This window comes from Engystomops pustulosus, chromosome 2 (assembly GCF_040894005.1).
Source record: "Engystomops pustulosus chromosome 2, aEngPut4.maternal, whole genome shotgun sequence".
Classification (NCBI taxonomy): Eukaryota; Metazoa; Chordata; class Amphibia; order Anura; family Leptodactylidae; genus Engystomops; species Engystomops pustulosus.
Genome location: NC_092412.1, coordinates 153,276,355 through 153,293,763, shown reverse-complemented (window position 1 = coordinate 153,293,763; position 17,409 = coordinate 153,276,355). Strand labels below are relative to the sequence as shown.

General features: G+C 43.1%; 1 protein-coding gene across 3 annotated transcripts in view; it reads right to left on the bottom strand.

Moving 5' to 3' along the window:
• Nucleotides 1–11,103, bottom strand: part of SCMH1 (Scm polycomb group protein homolog 1) — a 42,068-nt gene extending 30,965 nt beyond the window's left edge. Inside the window, exons 1-3 of one of the 3 annotated variants that reach the window (XM_072136958.1) lie at nt 10,920–11,103; nt 7,804–7,943; nt 5,588–5,647 (exon numbers count right to left, since the gene is read on the bottom strand). In XM_072136958.1, coding sequence (XP_071993059.1) covers nt 5,588–5,647; nt 7,804–7,828 — 85 coding nt within the window. In that variant the 5' untranslated portion in view covers nt 7,829–7,943; nt 10,920–11,103. The remainder of the gene's footprint in view (nt 1–5,587; nt 5,648–7,803; nt 7,944–10,919) is intronic. The other 2 variants (XM_072136956.1, XM_072136957.1) reach the window with 2 other exon arrangements.
• Between the last annotated feature and the right edge of the window lie 6,306 nt (nt 11,104–17,409).

The following is a 17,409-nucleotide window of genomic DNA, read 5'->3' as shown; positions in this document are numbered from 1 at the left end:
CCACCAGCAGATCAACCAGAAATCAAATATATAGAACACTACTGTAGGCTTCAAGAAGCTGTTTGTATTCTCCTATGGCTATTTTCTAGCCAAGTATCAAAGGAAGCACAGTACTATGCCAGATGAGATGACACTGAGTTATTGCCTAATAGAAATCCAACCCCTACTGAATTTTCCCACTTCGGCCTTTGCTATGGATATGTGCGCCACTAAGCGCAGAACACAGCGGTCGCAAGTCTCACTACAAATTGCTCAGAATTGGCAAGTACATGCACTGCAGAAACTACAGCCACCAGCAGATCAACCAGAAATCAAATATATAGAACGCTACTGTAGGCTTCAAGAAGCTGTTTGTATTCTCCTATGGCTATTTTCTAGCCAAGTATCAAAGGAAGCACAGTACTATGCCAGATGAGATGACACTGAGTTATTGGCTAATAGAAATCCAACCCCTACTGAATTTTGCCACTTCGGCCTTTGCTATGGATATGTGCGCCACTAAGCGCAGAACACAGCGGTCGCAAGTCTCACTACAAATTGCTCAGAATTGGCAAGTACATGCACTGCAGAAACTACAGCCACCAGCAGATCAACCAGAAATCAAATATATAGAACGCTACTGTAGGCTTCAAGAAGCTGTTTGTATTCTCCTATGGCTATTTTCTAGCCAAGTATCAAAGGAAGCACAGTACTATGCCAGATGAGATGACACTGAGTTATTGCCTAATAGAAATCCAACCCCTACTGAATTTTGCCACTTTGGCCTTTGCTATGGATATGTGCGCCACTAAGCGCAGAACACAGCGGTCGCAAGTCTCACTACAAATTGCTCAGAATTGGCAAGTACATGCACTGCAGAAACTACAGCCACCAGCAGATCAACCAGAAATCAAATATATAGAACGCTACTGTAGGCTTCAAGAAGCTGTTTGTATTCTCCTATGGCTATTTTCTAGCCAAGTATCAAAGGAAGCACAGTACTATGCCAGATGAGATGACACTGAGTTATTGCCTAATAGAAATCCAACCCCTACTGAATTTTGCCACTTCGGCCTTTGCTATGGATATGTGCGCCACTAAGCGCAGAACACAGCGGTCGCAAGTCTCACTACAAATTGCTCAGAATTGGCAAGTACATGCACTGCAGAAACTACAGCCACCAGCAGATCAACCAGAAATCAAATATATAGAACGCTACTGTAGGCTTCAAGAAGCTGTTTGTATTCTCCTATGGCTATTTTCTAGCCAAGTATCAAAGGAAGCACAGTACTATGCCAGATGAGATGACACTGAGTTATTGGCTAATAGAAATCCAACCCCTACTGAATTTTGCCACTTCGGCCTTTGCTATGGATATGTGCGCCACTAAGCGCAGAACACAGCGGTCGCAAGTCTCACTACAAATTGCTCAGAATTGGCAAGTACATGCACTGCAGAAACTACAGCCACCAGCAGATCAACCAGAAATCAAATATATAGAACGCTACTGTAGGCTTCAAGAAGCTGTTTGTATTCTCCTATGGCTATTTTCTAGCCAAGTATCAAAGGAAGCACAGTACTATGCCAGATGAGATGACACTGAGTTATTGGCTAATAGAAATCCAACCCCTACTGAATTTTGCCACTTCGGCCTTTGCTATGGATATGTGCGCCACTAAGCGCAGAACACAGCGGTCGCAAGTCTCACTACAAATTGCTCAGAATTGGCAAGTACATGCACTGCAGAAACTACAGCCACCAGCAGATCAACCAGAAATCAAATATATAGAACGCTACTGTAGGCTTCAAGAAGCTGTTTGTATTCTCCTATGGCTATTTTCTAGCCAAGTATCAAAGCACACTACTATGCCAGATGAGATGACACTGAGTTATTGCCTAATAGAAATCCAACCCCTACTGAATTTTCCCACTTCGGTCTTTGCTATGGATATGTGTGCCACTAAGAGCTAAACACAACGGTAGCAAGTCCCCCTGCTAATTCCTCACAAAATGGTAAAAGATGCAAATTAAAATAAAAAAAGTAGAACGTTATTGTAGCCCTAAGAAGGGCTGTTGGGTTCTTTGAGAATCACTCCTGCCTAACAGTAAGCTAATAGAACACCCTAACGCTTTCCCTGACCAGCAGCAGCTCTCTCCCTAGCGGCATCCAGAGACAGAATGATCCGAGCAGCGCGGCCAGCGGCTAGTCTATCCCAGGGTCACCTGATCTGGCCAGCCAACCACTGCTATCGACGTGTAAGGGTACCACGTCATGCTGGGTGGAGTGCAGAGTCTCCTGGCTTGTGATTGGCTCTGTTTCTGGCCGCCAAAAAGCAAAACGGCGGGAGCTGCCATTTTCTCGAGCGGGCGAAGTATTCGTCCGAGTAACGAGCAGTTTCGAGTACCCTAATGCTCGACCGAGCATCAAGCTCGGACGAGCATGTTCGCTCATCTCTATTCATGCTTTAAAACTGCAAAATATAACCTCTGGCTGTTTATAAAACAATGAAAAATCGAGGACTATATACCGTAAATACTCGAGTATAATCCGAGGCCCCTAATTTTACCACAAATAACTGGGAAAACTTATTGACTCGAGTATAAGCCTAGGTTGGGTAATGTCCAGCAGCCTCCCCCGATAAAATAATGCTCCATGCGGCAGCCTCCCCCGATAATATAATGCTCCATGCGGCAGCCTCCCCCACTAATGTAATGCCCCATGCAGCAGCCTCCCCCACTAATGTAATGCCCCATGCAGCCGCCTCCCCCACTAATGTAATGCCCCATGCAGCGGCCTCCCCCACTAATGTAATGCCCCATGCAGCGGCCTACCCCAGTAATAGCCTGTTCTGCGTCCCCCTAGAATTAACGGCCCAGCAGCCCCTCAGAGTATTAAAAAAAATTTACTTACATAAACACCTTCCAATACTCGCGCAGCTCATTTTCCTTTCACGTGGAATAGGGCGAACAGAGACGTGTCCACACTATGATGTCAGTAGCGGTTGCCGCTGATGTCATAGTGCAGTGATGGCAAACCTTTTGGAGACAGAGTGCCCAAACTACAACCAATACCCATTTACATGTCATACAGTGCCAGCATGACAATTTTAGTAGTAACCTATTGATCACTGCTGTATCACAGGTTTCAATCGCATTGGCGTCCAGAGTTCACCAATACGATGATGGAGAAATTTGGATTGTAGCTTCCAGGGCTCCTTGAAGAGAAAGAATCAGTGGAATTAGAGAAGAAGCTCCAATGATAACCCATATATATCCAAACCTTCTCGCTCCTCCTGTAGTTGTGGCAGCCAAGGATATTACTTTAAAGTGCTGCTGAGCATGGCACGTCCTGGGCTGGCACGTCCTGGGCTGTCTTGTACCACACGAGGAAGCTTTGAGCCCTGACTGGCAAACTCTCTGTTGGCATGAAGGCCTGGGTGCCCACAAAAAGGTCTCTAAGTGCCCCCTCTGGCACCCGTGCCATAGGTTCGCCACCACTGTCATAATGGGTGCCGGTGGGTATAGTGCATGGACACGTCTCTGTTTGATTTATTCCACGTGAAAGAGAGAAGGAAGAGGAGACGTGAGGGTCATCGGTGAGTATCAATGGTGAGTATGTAACTTTATTTTTTTTAAACACTTGTGTATAAACCGAGTTGGGCTTTTTCATCACATTTTTTGTGCTGAAAAACTTGGCTTATACACAACTATATATGGAAGTTTGTGTAGTTCAGGGTTTATGTCTAGGTTAAGCATTGTACAGTATATTGAGCTTAACATGTTAAGCATTGCATGTGGCAGTGATGGCGAACTATTAAGAGAGAGTGCCCAAACATATGGCGGGAGAGGTGAATGCGGAGCAAGGTTGAGTGAATAATTAGCCAAAGTAGGAGCGAAGAACGGCTTAATTTAGAGAGCCTTAAGCGCTCCAAGATACATATGCATTACAAGGCCAATGTGTCCCTGACTTTAGATGAAAACTACCAAAGGCAAGTGGTTGATTTTCCTTCAAGTTGCCTGGGATTCTTTGAGTCCTGTCTGGTGAGCTCTGTGCTGGGGTGTTGGCCGGGGTGCCCAAAAAAAGGGCTCAGAGCGCCAACTCTAGCACATGTGCCATAGATTCATCACTTATAACTTTAGGTCTTATTATTTCAGATTTTCGCGATAATCGTCAAAACCTATTTTGGAGGGACCAAGTTAGTTAGAAGTGACTTTTTAAGTGTCATTTCTGGGGGAGTTCTATTTTAGAAACCACACCCTCAAAATATTCAAAACAACCTTTGGAAAGTTTGTTAAGAAAAAAATAAATAAAAGTGAAATTATGAAAACGTATTTTTTTTTTAACAATATATTAATTGAACACTAAAAGTTGCACCTCCACAATGGGTTATAAAGAAAACGCATATCACAAAGTTTAGTGCAATTCCTCCTGAGTATGCCAATACCCATTTTGTCAATGTAGACTTCAGTACGGGAACAAGGGGGCACTTGGAAGGGAAAGAGCATTGTTCAGTTTTTGGAGGACAAATATGGCTGAAATGCTTTTCATGTGTGCAGGGCTCTAGAGGTACCAAAATAGAGGAGAACCCAAACAAGTGACACCATTTTGGAAAGCACAAGGGATTTTCTAAGTCACAAGGGATAACAGATGAAACAACCCCCCTATATCTCCTGAACACAGAATTGCCCCACATGTGCATATAAAATGGTGTATGGGGAAAAAGGGATGTTTGCCTTTTAGAAGCCAAATTTGACAGAAATCCTTTACATGTGTCAGAATGCATTCGGTACAAAACAGAGGAGAACTCAAAAAACGACCCCGATTTTGGAAAGGACACCCCTTGGAGAATTTAGCAAGGTGTAATACGTTTATTATTATGGTATAATGTGCATTTTAAACATACATGTGGTTTCCAAATATGATGTATAATCCTAAACACTAGCCATAAAACACAACAGGACTCCAAAATGATAAAGCACCATGTGTATTTGAGACAGAACTTGGAGAATTACAAAGCATGTACTAACAAATCCGGAGACTTGGATGGGAACTAGATTACCTTTAAAAAAATAAATAAAATATATATATATATATATATATATATATCCAAAGCAGCACAACCTTCAGAAGTAGGTGCAATATCTGGGGTCCGTGGCAAAACCCTACAAATAGGTTTTTATAAGTCTGGAATTATGAGCTCTCTTTTTTATGAATCAGCTTTGTGCGGCTCTTGTGTTTCAGCAAATAGATGCAGAAAGGTAATCAGGAAAGCATGTGACACTATCAAGGTACATCTCAGCCGGTGGGACATTGCCTTAACAGGAACACACACCACAGAGATTTTGGAGTATTTTTTATAATGCACAACACCCTATCAATTTATTGTTGAATTTATTCCTACTGAATTTAGTAGGAAGCATTCCTCTACTTGTGACTTTGGCTGCAAAAAAATTTGGCTGCAATAAAAACTGTGTATTTTCTCAGACTAAGGTTGTACAGGACTAGAAAAACATAGGTGCTTTCTAGACATAATTCATGGACAGGTGTGCTACTGTTTCAGGAAGAAACTCTATTTAGTAGACCAGAGAAGACTGTTTTAAACTATACCTTGATGTGTGTGTGTATCCGCCGGTCGCCCATGTCTCCGACCGTCCTTCCAGTCGGATGCTAAAATACAATAGTCAATAATTACTAATAATAATAAGAAGTCAATTATTTAACCCTTAATGCTTGATATGTTTACAGAGCCTCTTATTTACTGTCATATACATATTGCAAAATGAGATTGGTGGTCTGGCTACACTGACCTGTGGTGATCAGCCATATTTCCATAGCCCTAATGGGATGAGAAATGTGGCATAACATGGCACAATACACCCCAAGGCCTCTTTTAAACAAATGCTCACCTGTGCCTAAATCTGGGCAAGCATGCAGCTACGCACTGGAGAGCGCTGCTCACCCCTCCCCTATGAGGGGCATGGTGCCCGGCCATACACATGGTAAAAGATAGAGCATGCTCTATCTTTTTCCTGTATACGGTACAGTGGCACATGTATGTGGTAACCGTACTGCGGCCGGGTGCCATAATCTTCTATCGGGACTGAAATCTGGCAGAAAACTGTTAATAATAATTCCTTTTTTTTATATAGTGCACACAGATTCCGCAGCGCTGCACAGAGCTTGCCAAATTGGTCCCTGTTCCCAATGGGGCTCACAATGTAATCAACCTACCAGTATTTTTTTTGGAGTGTGGGAGGAAACCCATGCAAACACGGAGAGAACATACAAACTCTCTCTGTTGACCTGGATGGGACTTGAACCTAGGACCCCTGCTCTGCAAGGCTTTAGTGCTAACCACTGAGCCACCGTGCTGCCCAATACAAATATCAGAAAGCTCTTCAGGCTGAAAGACACAACTGCAGCTCTTGTATGAGCTGCAAACCTGGATTAAAAATTAAATTTTTTACAGGCTTGCTGCTACTTACTACACACGCACAGGTATGGTTACATAGATCTCCACGGCTTATGTTTTCTAGATCTCTGCTTGCTGTCATTCAACAAAAATTTCCCATGCCTACCTCCAGTGGACAGAAATCCTACCATGGTCACACAGGTGCACAGCTGGCTATAACACACAGCTCCGAATATCGTTCCCTCACACGTTCATGCGAAAGGGGCCTAAAGTGTACTATTTAAATATCATGGGAACAGCGGGTTATTAGCCAGGATCCTTACAGCTAGATGGGTCTGAAATATCTGACTGTGAATAAAAAGACCCAGCAATATTGAGATACTATTTTTCAGCTTCTTGATACTACTGCATATACTTGAGTATAACCCAATGTACCTAATTTTAACCCAAAAAAAAAAAAAACCTATTGACTTGAGTATAAGCCTAGGGTGAGAAATGCATTGGTCACAGCCTCCAAGCCAGTATAAAGCTGACCAGCCCATATCCCCAAGTACATAGCCAGGCCATTCCTCCCCCCCCCCCCCCCCCCCGTATATAGCCTGCCAGACCCTGCCCCAAGTATAACCAAGCCTTTAATTATTAAAAAAAAAAATTAACACTGTACTCACCTTTGCGGTGCCCCCCACAGACCCTCTTCTTGCTTCGATGCTCTGGTGCCTCTTTGGGTCGTTTGGCTCCTCTTCAGGGTCCTTGCGCACGGCCGGCACACATGATGACATCAGCCACTTAACAACGCCATTGTTTGTGAGCCGCCGGCATCGCGAGGGAACCCGAAGAGGAGCCCAAAAGGCACTGGAGCATCGGAAGCAAGAAGAGGATCTGCGGAGGGTGTTGGAAAGGTGAGTACAGCGTTAATATATATATATTTTTTTTTACAGACTAGAGTATAAGCCAAGTTAGGTTTTACAGCACAATTTTTGTAGTGAAAAACTCAGCTTATACTCTAGTGTATATGGTATAATAAATATAAATTGATTCACTACAATCCTGAACCAGTTTCATCAATACCATGTTGGGTAAAAAAGGGGCTTTTGATAAATCTTCAGCTGGGAAACCATTTCAACATATAGGGAACACAACATTGTGCCTGTGTTATGGGGGCAGGATTGATATTACTGCCATGTCAGCAATGTGAGTCTAATCTATAGTAGGGGCTCTGAGAAAGAGGTACATAGGGGGCTTTTATTTGTAAACCTTGACGGTTTGGAGGATGTGGATATGATGGCACCATATAAATAACGATTTGTAATTAATATTATATGATATGAAGCATCAATTTAACTTAATAATATACAAAATATCTGTAACATGACAAAAATGGAAGTAATTATTATTTTGGTCAAATAATTACCCCTGAGATGTCCAGGTTTCCTCATGACTTCAGGAGCAAGGCAGCACTGATAGCTCTCCAATTCTTCAGGCTGGAGTTGCACAGTCGTGGTGTAGAATATGAAGAATGACAATTTCTCTTCAAGCAAACGGAGAACTGAACTGTAATGGACGAAACTTTGTTACCACGTTTAAACCAATAGGTAGTGTAGCTCTTAATCCAAGTACACAATGTGAAAATGTAGGTTACAGAAAGCAAAGGGACCAAGTGGGATCCACTCTATAAAATGGAAAGGTGAAAATATATGTAAATGATACAAAAAAGCAAATTATCTCAATGATCTAAGATGGGCAGTGGGATCTGACAATCTTCACTTAAAGGAAACCTACCACTTCTGACGGTAGGTATGAGATACAAACACCGGGCACCAGCTCAGGGTGAGCTGGTGCCGGTGCTTAGTCTCGTTAGTGTTAAAACCGCGGTATCGCGGTTTTAACACTTTTGAAACTTTCTAGCAGAAACTGCTTCGGCGCTGCGCGCGATCGTGCGCGCGCAACGCCTGCGGCGTTTCCAATGTAGGCGCGCGCACGATCGTGTGCACGAAGCGCCGAAGCAGTTTCTGCTAGAAAGTTTCAAAAGTGTTAAAACCGCGATACCGCGGTTTTAACACTAACGAGACTAAGCACCGGCACCAGCTCACCCTGAGCTGGTGCCCGGTGTTTGTATCTCATACCTACCGTCAGAAGTGGTAGGTTTCCTTTAAAGGAAACCATTTTTAGCCAAGGAGTCCTGGGGATGGGGGGGCGGTGGGAAGTCTGTCCATCAGCCAGGTTGTTAGGCAGCGAGGCCTTTAAGGAACCACAGGGGCTGGCACAGGAGGGGCAACCTACCTGTTGGCTTTTCCCCAGCTACGCGCATTTAAATTTTAATTAGAAAAGTAAAGACACCCATGGAGGAGACAATTGTGTTATTGGGGAAGGTGTCTGGCACGTGTATTACAACACTGCTGTAACTGGCACACCTGTATAAGCAATTCTGTACTCACACAGGCATTGCTACTGCATGTCATGACACTATCTTAGGTCGAACATAGATGTGGACTAAAGTACTAAATGGTGTCACGGTGTTGCATATAGCGAATACATTTGCTGTGGGTTTATATTTTAGTGATTGAGTCACCAGTGGATTGTGGTTGGGATTAACAGGACAGGGATAATTTGTAGTTCCTGTGCCCTATTGTACCAAGGCCCTGCCTGTTTCATTTCCAATACTAGGGTCTTCTTATGTGCCCAGGAGTGACTTCTATCTCTGTAGCATAGCCCCTGGAAACCACACTACACATTACTGCATCCAGCTAGCTGGACTCTCATACAGGACAATGACACTTTGATTGCTGCTGGATGTTTTCCTTCTCTTTTTATTATTATCTGCTCTCAATAAAGAAAGAGAAGCTGTGCACATGCACAGACCTGTAGCTTTGTAGACCTGTGAAGGGGGGGGGGGCACTTGCGGTTTCCTTAAGTGGGGGCTCGAAGATGTTCAGTAGTTACATTTATACAGTATTAGCCACTTCAGGGCAACCACAAAGCTATATTGTTAAATGGTAAGTGTGCCTCCCAAAATACAGCCAATACTCAGAGTGACCCCACAGCAGCCAAAGTACCCCTACAGATGCTACAGTGCCCTCACTGCTGCCAAATGCCACAGTGCCCTAGACAGCCACCAGTGTCCCCCCCAAAGATGCCAAAGTCCACCCCATAGTTCACTCACAGTAGCCACAGTGCCTACAACAGCTGCCAGTGCCCCCGCAACTGCTCCAGTGCACCCTATAGTAGTCACAGTGCCCCCACAGCTGCCAGAGGGCCAACCACAGCAGCCACAGTGCGCCCCATAGATGCCACACTGTCCCCTATAGTAGTCACATTGCTCCTGCAGCTGTCACTGTGCCCCCTAAAGTAGCCAGCAACCTCCCTCCCTCCCCCAATGCATGTCTGTCCGTGAAAAAAAACATACTCACCTTTCCCAACACTAAGATGACGGCTGCAGTGAATGGGGAAAGGCGAGTATAGTAGTTACCTTGCCCCTATGCTGTGCTCCTGATCAGCGCAGCCTAAGGCAGCGAGTCGGACTTGTGTTTGACACCCGTGCTCCAAGTAGTGGTAAAATCATGTTATGCAGATCAGCTTTCAATCATTTGAATGGGGCTAAGCTGCAGTGACCCGGTACAGCCACTACACATATAAGAGAGCTGTCTGCTCCTTGTGCCATTCTCTGTTATCAGAGGCAGAGGACTCCTGTTCTGTTGGATGCCGTTTCCATAAATTATGATATTGATGACCTAATCTCAGTATAGACCCTTAATATTTTAACTTTGAAAACCTGTTTAAGTCTACACTTGAGAATATACTAAGTGAAAGCTTCTGACTCTACCATAACCTTACACGTCTGCATATAAGATGGATATTATGTTATTCACATGACTTTCAGGAATCAAATCTTAACACAGGTTTTGTGGCAGCAAGAACATTTACTGTACAGTAAATCTGGGCTGAATAAAGTGCTCCAGACAGCAGAAGCTTATAATCTAATGACACAGCAAGCAAAAATGGAGAGGGTTAAGAAGGTAGGTCAGGCACAATCTATCATTTATGAGGGTGTGTTTGGAATAAAAATGAATGAATAATGCAGTGACATATATGTATGTATGTATACAATAACATTTCATATGTGCATATACACCCATGGCCAGTCATTGCAGTGCAGCACAATGCCAGGCACAAGTTTACACTCAGTGTAGGAGGGCACACATGCTTTATACACAAAACCTGTGCCCTGCAGAGCTTACAATCTAATCACTGTCATTGTATTCCCATCCCCTGTCTTCTGTGGCAGAGCACTCCTCTCACTGCCTTCTCCCCTCCCCCTCATCAACAAGCATAACATAAGCAAGTGAACAGCAGCCATTGCTCTCTCCTCTCTAGCTCTTAACCCTGCTATTCCCCTGCAGGGCCCAGTATGGACGCCTGGGTGCCAGCTCTCTCTGTCACACTCTGCTGTAAGGGACAAGGACACAGGACAACAGCTTGTGTGCTGCTAGCCTTGTCTTGCCTCAGTCATTACTCCTAATGTTTACTTACCCCTCAGCTTATTCAATTTTCTTCTCCCGGGCTTTGGCAGAGAAGGGGGGGATATCAGTCTCCATCCGCCATGATCTTTCCTACGCAACCAGACGTAAAAACAGACACCCCCTCCTTTCCTTCTCTCCACTCCTCCTTCTCCTTCCTTCCCCCTCTCCTTCTCTCTCTTTGCCAAAAAGGACACCTAGTGCCTGGTGTCTAAAACACAGGCTGCGTGACGTTAACCCTTACCACATCATTTACAGCTATGGATTTATATTAGAATGTAGGCTATAAATACTACATGTAAAGATTACATTCATCTACTAAGCGACTGAAAAAAACAAGAAGTACTACTACAGTACTACTATTACTATATTATTTAATGGTGATTTTATATATATATATATATATATATATATATATATATATATATTACATACACATAGAGGGGTGTAACTAAAATGTCAGGATGGTGGAATATCTTGCAAAAACACTTCAGATCAAAATAGTAAAAATATATGTGCCAAATATTTTTCAAACTTTACAAGAGGGGGCTAAGAAGCCCTAAGGCACCATAACCAAGGAGTAAAAATTAACTTTTATTAGTATTATATTACTAAATGATGAGCGAAAAAGTGTGATTTAAAAACACAGGGTTGCATCCATACCACGTGTATAGAGAACCCAGTGCTGGTTATCCGCATCTACCAGACTGGGTGTTGTGGATATCACATATACATTGGTGGGGCAGACTGTGGTTGTGGGTGATAATTCCAGTATATCAGGTGAGACTCCGAGTATGGGATAAATATACTTATTTAACTAGGCAGGTGGATCCAGAAGGGCACAGTTCGCTCCTCCTGGTCAACTCTAGAGGGATTATTTCCTTTATTACCTGATTGGGTTGTTGAGAGGGTAATTCTATTGTACTGTATCCCTATGAGGGTCCAATTGGTATGACCCAATGTAGATATTTGAGCTGTGGAGTACTTAAAGTGATGGGAAATTAATCCACAGTCTGTCTCTCAATAAGACAGGTTGGTCAAACGGCGCCTATGAGGTGGTACCATATGATTTTAGCCACCCTGCATGCTGATTGTCAGCTCTCCCAGTCGTCTCATGCACCTCAGAAAAGCATTCACACCAGGAGGAGCGAACTGTGCCCTTCTGGATCCACCTGCCTAGTTAAATAAGTATATTTATCCCATACTCGGAGTCTCGCCTGATATACTGGAATTATCACCCACAACCACAGTCTGCCCCACCAATGTATATGTGATATCCACAATACCCAGTCTGGTAGATGCGGATAACCAGCACTGGGTTCTCTATACACGTGGTATGGATGCAATCCTGTGTTTTTAAAGCACACTTTTTCGTTCATCATTTATTAATAAAATACTAATAAAAGTTAATTTTTACTCCTTGGTTATGGTGCCTTAGGGCTTCTTAGCACCCTCTTGTAAAGTTTCAAAAATAACCTACCAAGTAGAGACTTCCCACTCTTTTTTTTTTGGCTTCAAATATTTTTCAAAAATCTATCCAATGCCACCAAACATGGCCTCCTACCCCCAACCCATGGGGATGGGCATGGGGGCAACTTTAAAATCTTAAATGGGAACCCCAATTTTATATTGCAGATTTAGATACCCCAGGGAAATTACCTATATATACCTACATAAATGTGGATATATATCTATATATATAGATATATATCTCCAATTCACCCTAAACTCTACTGCCCGGCTAATCCATCCGTCTCCTCGATTCTCCTCTGCCTCTCCTCTTTGCCAGTCTCTCCACTGGTTACCCACTGCACAGCAAATTCTAACCATGACCTACAAAGCCTATCCATAACATGTCCCCTCCAAATATCTCTGAACTCATCAGCCAATGCATAGGGGCACACTTACATACCTGACCGCTGGAGCTGGAGTTCACTGTCCAACAATAATGCAGTGTGCGGTGATTCACCGGGGTTGTGTGCCCGATATCCTGCATGTGCCGCTTCCCCGCACAGGTCTGACAGAGTTTACCATCTTTTTAGTGGTGCAACTTGGTGCTTGGGCTTGCAACACAATTTGAAAGTTAAATCCTGCGCTCAGTTCGAATCAGTTGGATTGTCTGAAAGCACACCCCCTAAATTGTGTCGCATGGAAGCCAGCGCCGCTGTGCCAAAATAGGATTGCGTGCACCAAAAACCCCTGGCAGACACTTCTTAAATACCTGTGCAAGCCGTGTAATCCCCGAAAAAGGTTCACAGTTTGACGAAAGTGAGTAGTAAATAAGCCCCACAATCTCTGTTCCTCACAGGACCTTCAGGTTCGCTTACGATGTGCATTAAGTGCACTTCTCTGCTCCCTCACCTCATGTCTCCACCTTCCCTCACCCATATAGATTGTGGGTCCTCAAGGGCAGGGTCCGCCCACTTGTCTCCTCATCATTGTAGTTTTCTATTTTGTACTTGCAATTATTTTTGTCTTAATGTAATGTATGTGAACCCCTTACTGATTGTACAACGCCATGGAATATAAATTATAATATATTCTTTACAAATTGTGCTCTAAATTTAATTGGCGCTTTTCAACACTTGTTCTGAAGATGTAATGCAACAAGCACCAATTTCATAAGGTTGTTAAATTGTATTTTTTTTTTTGTGTAGGTTAAAGGAAATCTACCACCAGGGTCAAGGGTTGTAAACCAAGAACACTTGCATACTTGTATGGAGGTAGGATCTACTCTTTTTTTAGCTTCTTATGTCCTGCTTTTTACAACAAAAAAGCTTTTAAAATTACGCAAATGAGCTGGAGGGGCTCCCGTCTGCATAGGTGTCAATTGAGCCTTGAGCCCCCCAGGCTCATTTGCATATTTTAAAGCCCTTTTGTCTTAAAAACAAGGGCATAGGAAAAGTAAGGAAGAGTTATTGTTTTAAAACCCTTCATCTTGGTGATAGATGTTATTTCTAATGTACAGCAAAGATTGTTTCTGATTAGTCAAGAAAATGAGTTCCAGAAAAAAGCAGTTCTTAAAGGGAACCTGCCACCTCAAAACTCTATAATAAACTACTAACAGTACCTTGTAGATGACTGTAAATTAATTTGCATGGTTCCTGTGTGGCTTCTCTGTGCTCGTGCTCTGGCCCAAAAAGAGTTTTATTCTCCTTGTTTTCTTTCCCTCATGCAGTCAAGGAGGCAAGAGAGCTTTTGGATAGTAGTCAAGCTCCCCCGACTCCTCATGGGCTTCTAGATACTTCTAGATACCAATGTATTATCTTAAATTCTGCAAGGGTTAAACCACATTGTGTTGAGAAAATGTCTGCATAAGCATGTTTGCAAAGGGCACAGTTATAATTGGCTGGTTCCAAGGACCAAGATTATATAAGATAAGCCCTGTCTGTGATTCTGGGTAGGTCTAGTACGCCAGTTAGGCTTTCCTGTCAGGAGACAGGTTGGATTCTTTCCCTCAAGCTTTCCTTAGAGCAGTGATGGCGAACCTTTTAGAGACCGAGTGCCCAAACCTCAACAAAAACCCGCTTATTTATCGCAAAGTGCCAACACAGAAATGTAATTTGTGATTTATACTCCCTTCTCTGTCACAGCTTTCATTGATACCAGCACCTGAGGACACCAATAAAGCAGAAAATAGTCCCAGGTACAGCTGTCACTTTAAAATAGCCCTGTGCACAGCAAGTCCTGGGCTGTCTGTGACTGCAGGAAGATACCTGGAGGCATCTCTGGTGATGGCCTGAGTGCCCACAGAAAGGGCTCTGAGTGCCACCTCTGGCACCAGTGCCATAGGTTAGCCATCACTGCCTTAGAGGATCATCCCTGAGTCTTTCTCTCACCACCTGTCAGGAGACTGGTTAGGAGTCTTGCTTAATCTCCAGAGGATTATCAATGGCACCAAGAAGCTGACCCCAATTTACCTGCCCACACAGCAGAGCTCATCTGCCTCCTCTTCAAAAAGGATAATGATTCCAGAAATGGAGAGAGCCCTGGTCCATTGGCTGAAGATATTGCTACCACAATCAGCCAATAGACAGATATTGTTGTCAGCCTGTTACCCTGCTGCTGCTGTTAGAGTTCACTACAATAAAGTGAGTTGTTTTGTTACAAACTCTTTTCTTTTTTCATCCTGGTGGTCCATAATAGTGGTGAATTAATAGTGGTGGATGAAGCCTACCCTAGAACATAGTGCCACCATGACACAAGGTTTAGGCTGCAGCCAAGCCAGCCACTCCAGTACTAGTCCCCAGGATACATTTCACCTGCCACCTCCACGTATATATGTCAGCCCCGGGTGCATATGATTGCACTAGCAGTGAGTGTGGCCCCTGTCTGGTGGTAGAAACGTCCATGACACCAGACGTGGTGTGTTGTCATGTGACTGGAGCATCGGTGGTCTGTACAGAATTACTGGGCTCCTGTCACATGATATTTCATGGGAGTCACGAGCTGCAGCAATATAGAGACATTAAAGGATATCTACCATCTAACTTCTCTGTTCCATCCTGAACGCGGATAACTTTCTTTTGTCATCTTTTAGAATGAAATGTGTAATCAAATTTCTAGAGACAGCATTTATTTTTGTCAAGACAGGGACTAGATATTTCCCCAAAAAACTAATGCTATTAGGAAGAATGGTAACTGTAAAACTACAGACAGGAAGAAAAGATATTCACCAGTACAGAATATAGTCCACAAAATCAGCAAATTGATCATTGATCATTAAGAACTATCTCCCATTTTTAAATCAAGATCCAAAACCTAACCCTTTAACGACCAGGCCCTTTTGGATTTTTGAGATTTCATTTTTTCACTCTCAACCATTAAAAATCTATATCTTTTTTATTTTCCCATGTAAAAAGCTGTCCTTGTTTTCTGCATAATAAATTGCTATTTAAAAATGACAGTACAGGCAGTCCCCGGGTTACATACCAGATAGGGTCTGTAGATGTTGTTCTTAAGATGAATTTGTATGTAAGTCGGAACTGTATATTTTATCATTGTAATCCCAGCCAGAACTTTTTTGGTCTCTGTGACAATTGGATTTTAAAAATGTTGGGTTGTCATAAGAATCAGGATTAACACTAAAGCTTCATTACAGACACCTGTGATAACTGTTACAGCTGATCATTGTAGCCTAGGACTAAAGTACAATAAATTACCAATATCCAGAGGTCCGTTTGTAACTAGGGGTCGTATGTAAGTCGAGTGTTCTTAAGTAGGGGACCGCCTGTATTTAATATTCCATGTACTGAAAAGACGGAAATAAATACCAAATGCAGTAAAATTGGTGAAAAAATGCCTTTGCGTCATTCTCTTGTGGGCTTTGATTTTACTGTGCGCCCTAAATAACACATATGTTTTATTCTTTGGGTCGGTACGATCATAGGGATACCAAATTTATATAGGTTTTATAATGTTTTCATACATTTACAAATATTAAAACCTGTACAAAAAAATTGTCATTTTGCCATCTTCTGGCTCTAATAACTTTTTAATTCTTCAGTCTACAGAGCTGTGTGTGGTGTCATTTTTTTGTGAGATGAGATGACATTTGCAATGCTACCATTTTGAGGACTGTACGGCCTTTTGATAACTTTTTATAAAAAATTTTATGTGCTGAAAAATGACGAAAAAGTGCCATTTTCCATAACAGTGTTAAAAGCTGGAAATAAGCGTTATTATATTTATAGATTATACTGATCGTGCATTACAATGTGCCATGCAAAGACCCAAGGCTGTCATAGAAACAGATTCTCGTTCCCCGATGATGTCACGGGAAGCGTTGATCGAAGCCAAGATGGTGGCGCCCACGTGCTGCTGGCTTTTTAGCACTGAACGTGGGTGTTATCATGCAATATGCAGCAAACACTCTCGGTGTATGGAGAGGGCTCAGCCTGTTAGCCCTCTCCAAACACCTGTAGCTGTCGTGTGATGTTTATATACACTCACCGGCCACTTTATTAGGTACACCATGCTAGTAACGGGTTGGACCCCCTTTTGCCTTCAGAACTGCCTCAATTCTTCGTGGCATAGATTCAACAAGATGCTGGAAGCATTCCTCAGAGATTTTGGTCCATATTGACATGATGGCATCACACAGTTGCCGCAGATTTGCCGGCTGCACATCCATGATGCGAATCTCCCGTTCCACCACATCCCAAAGATGCTCTATTGGATTGAGATCTGGTGACTGTGGAGGCCATTTGAGTACAGTGACCTCATTGTCATGTTCAAGAAACCAGTCTGAGATGATTCCAGCTTTATGACATGGTGCATTATCCTGCTGAAAGTAGCCATCAGATGTTGGGTACATTGTGGTCATAAAGGGATGGACATGGTCAGCAACAATACTGAGGTAGGCTGTGGCGTTGCAACGATGCTCAATTGGTACCAAGGGGCCCAAAGAGTGCCAAGAAAATATTCCCCACACCATGACACCACCACCATCACCAGCCTGAACCGTTGATACAAGGCAGGATGGATCCATGCTTTCATGTTGT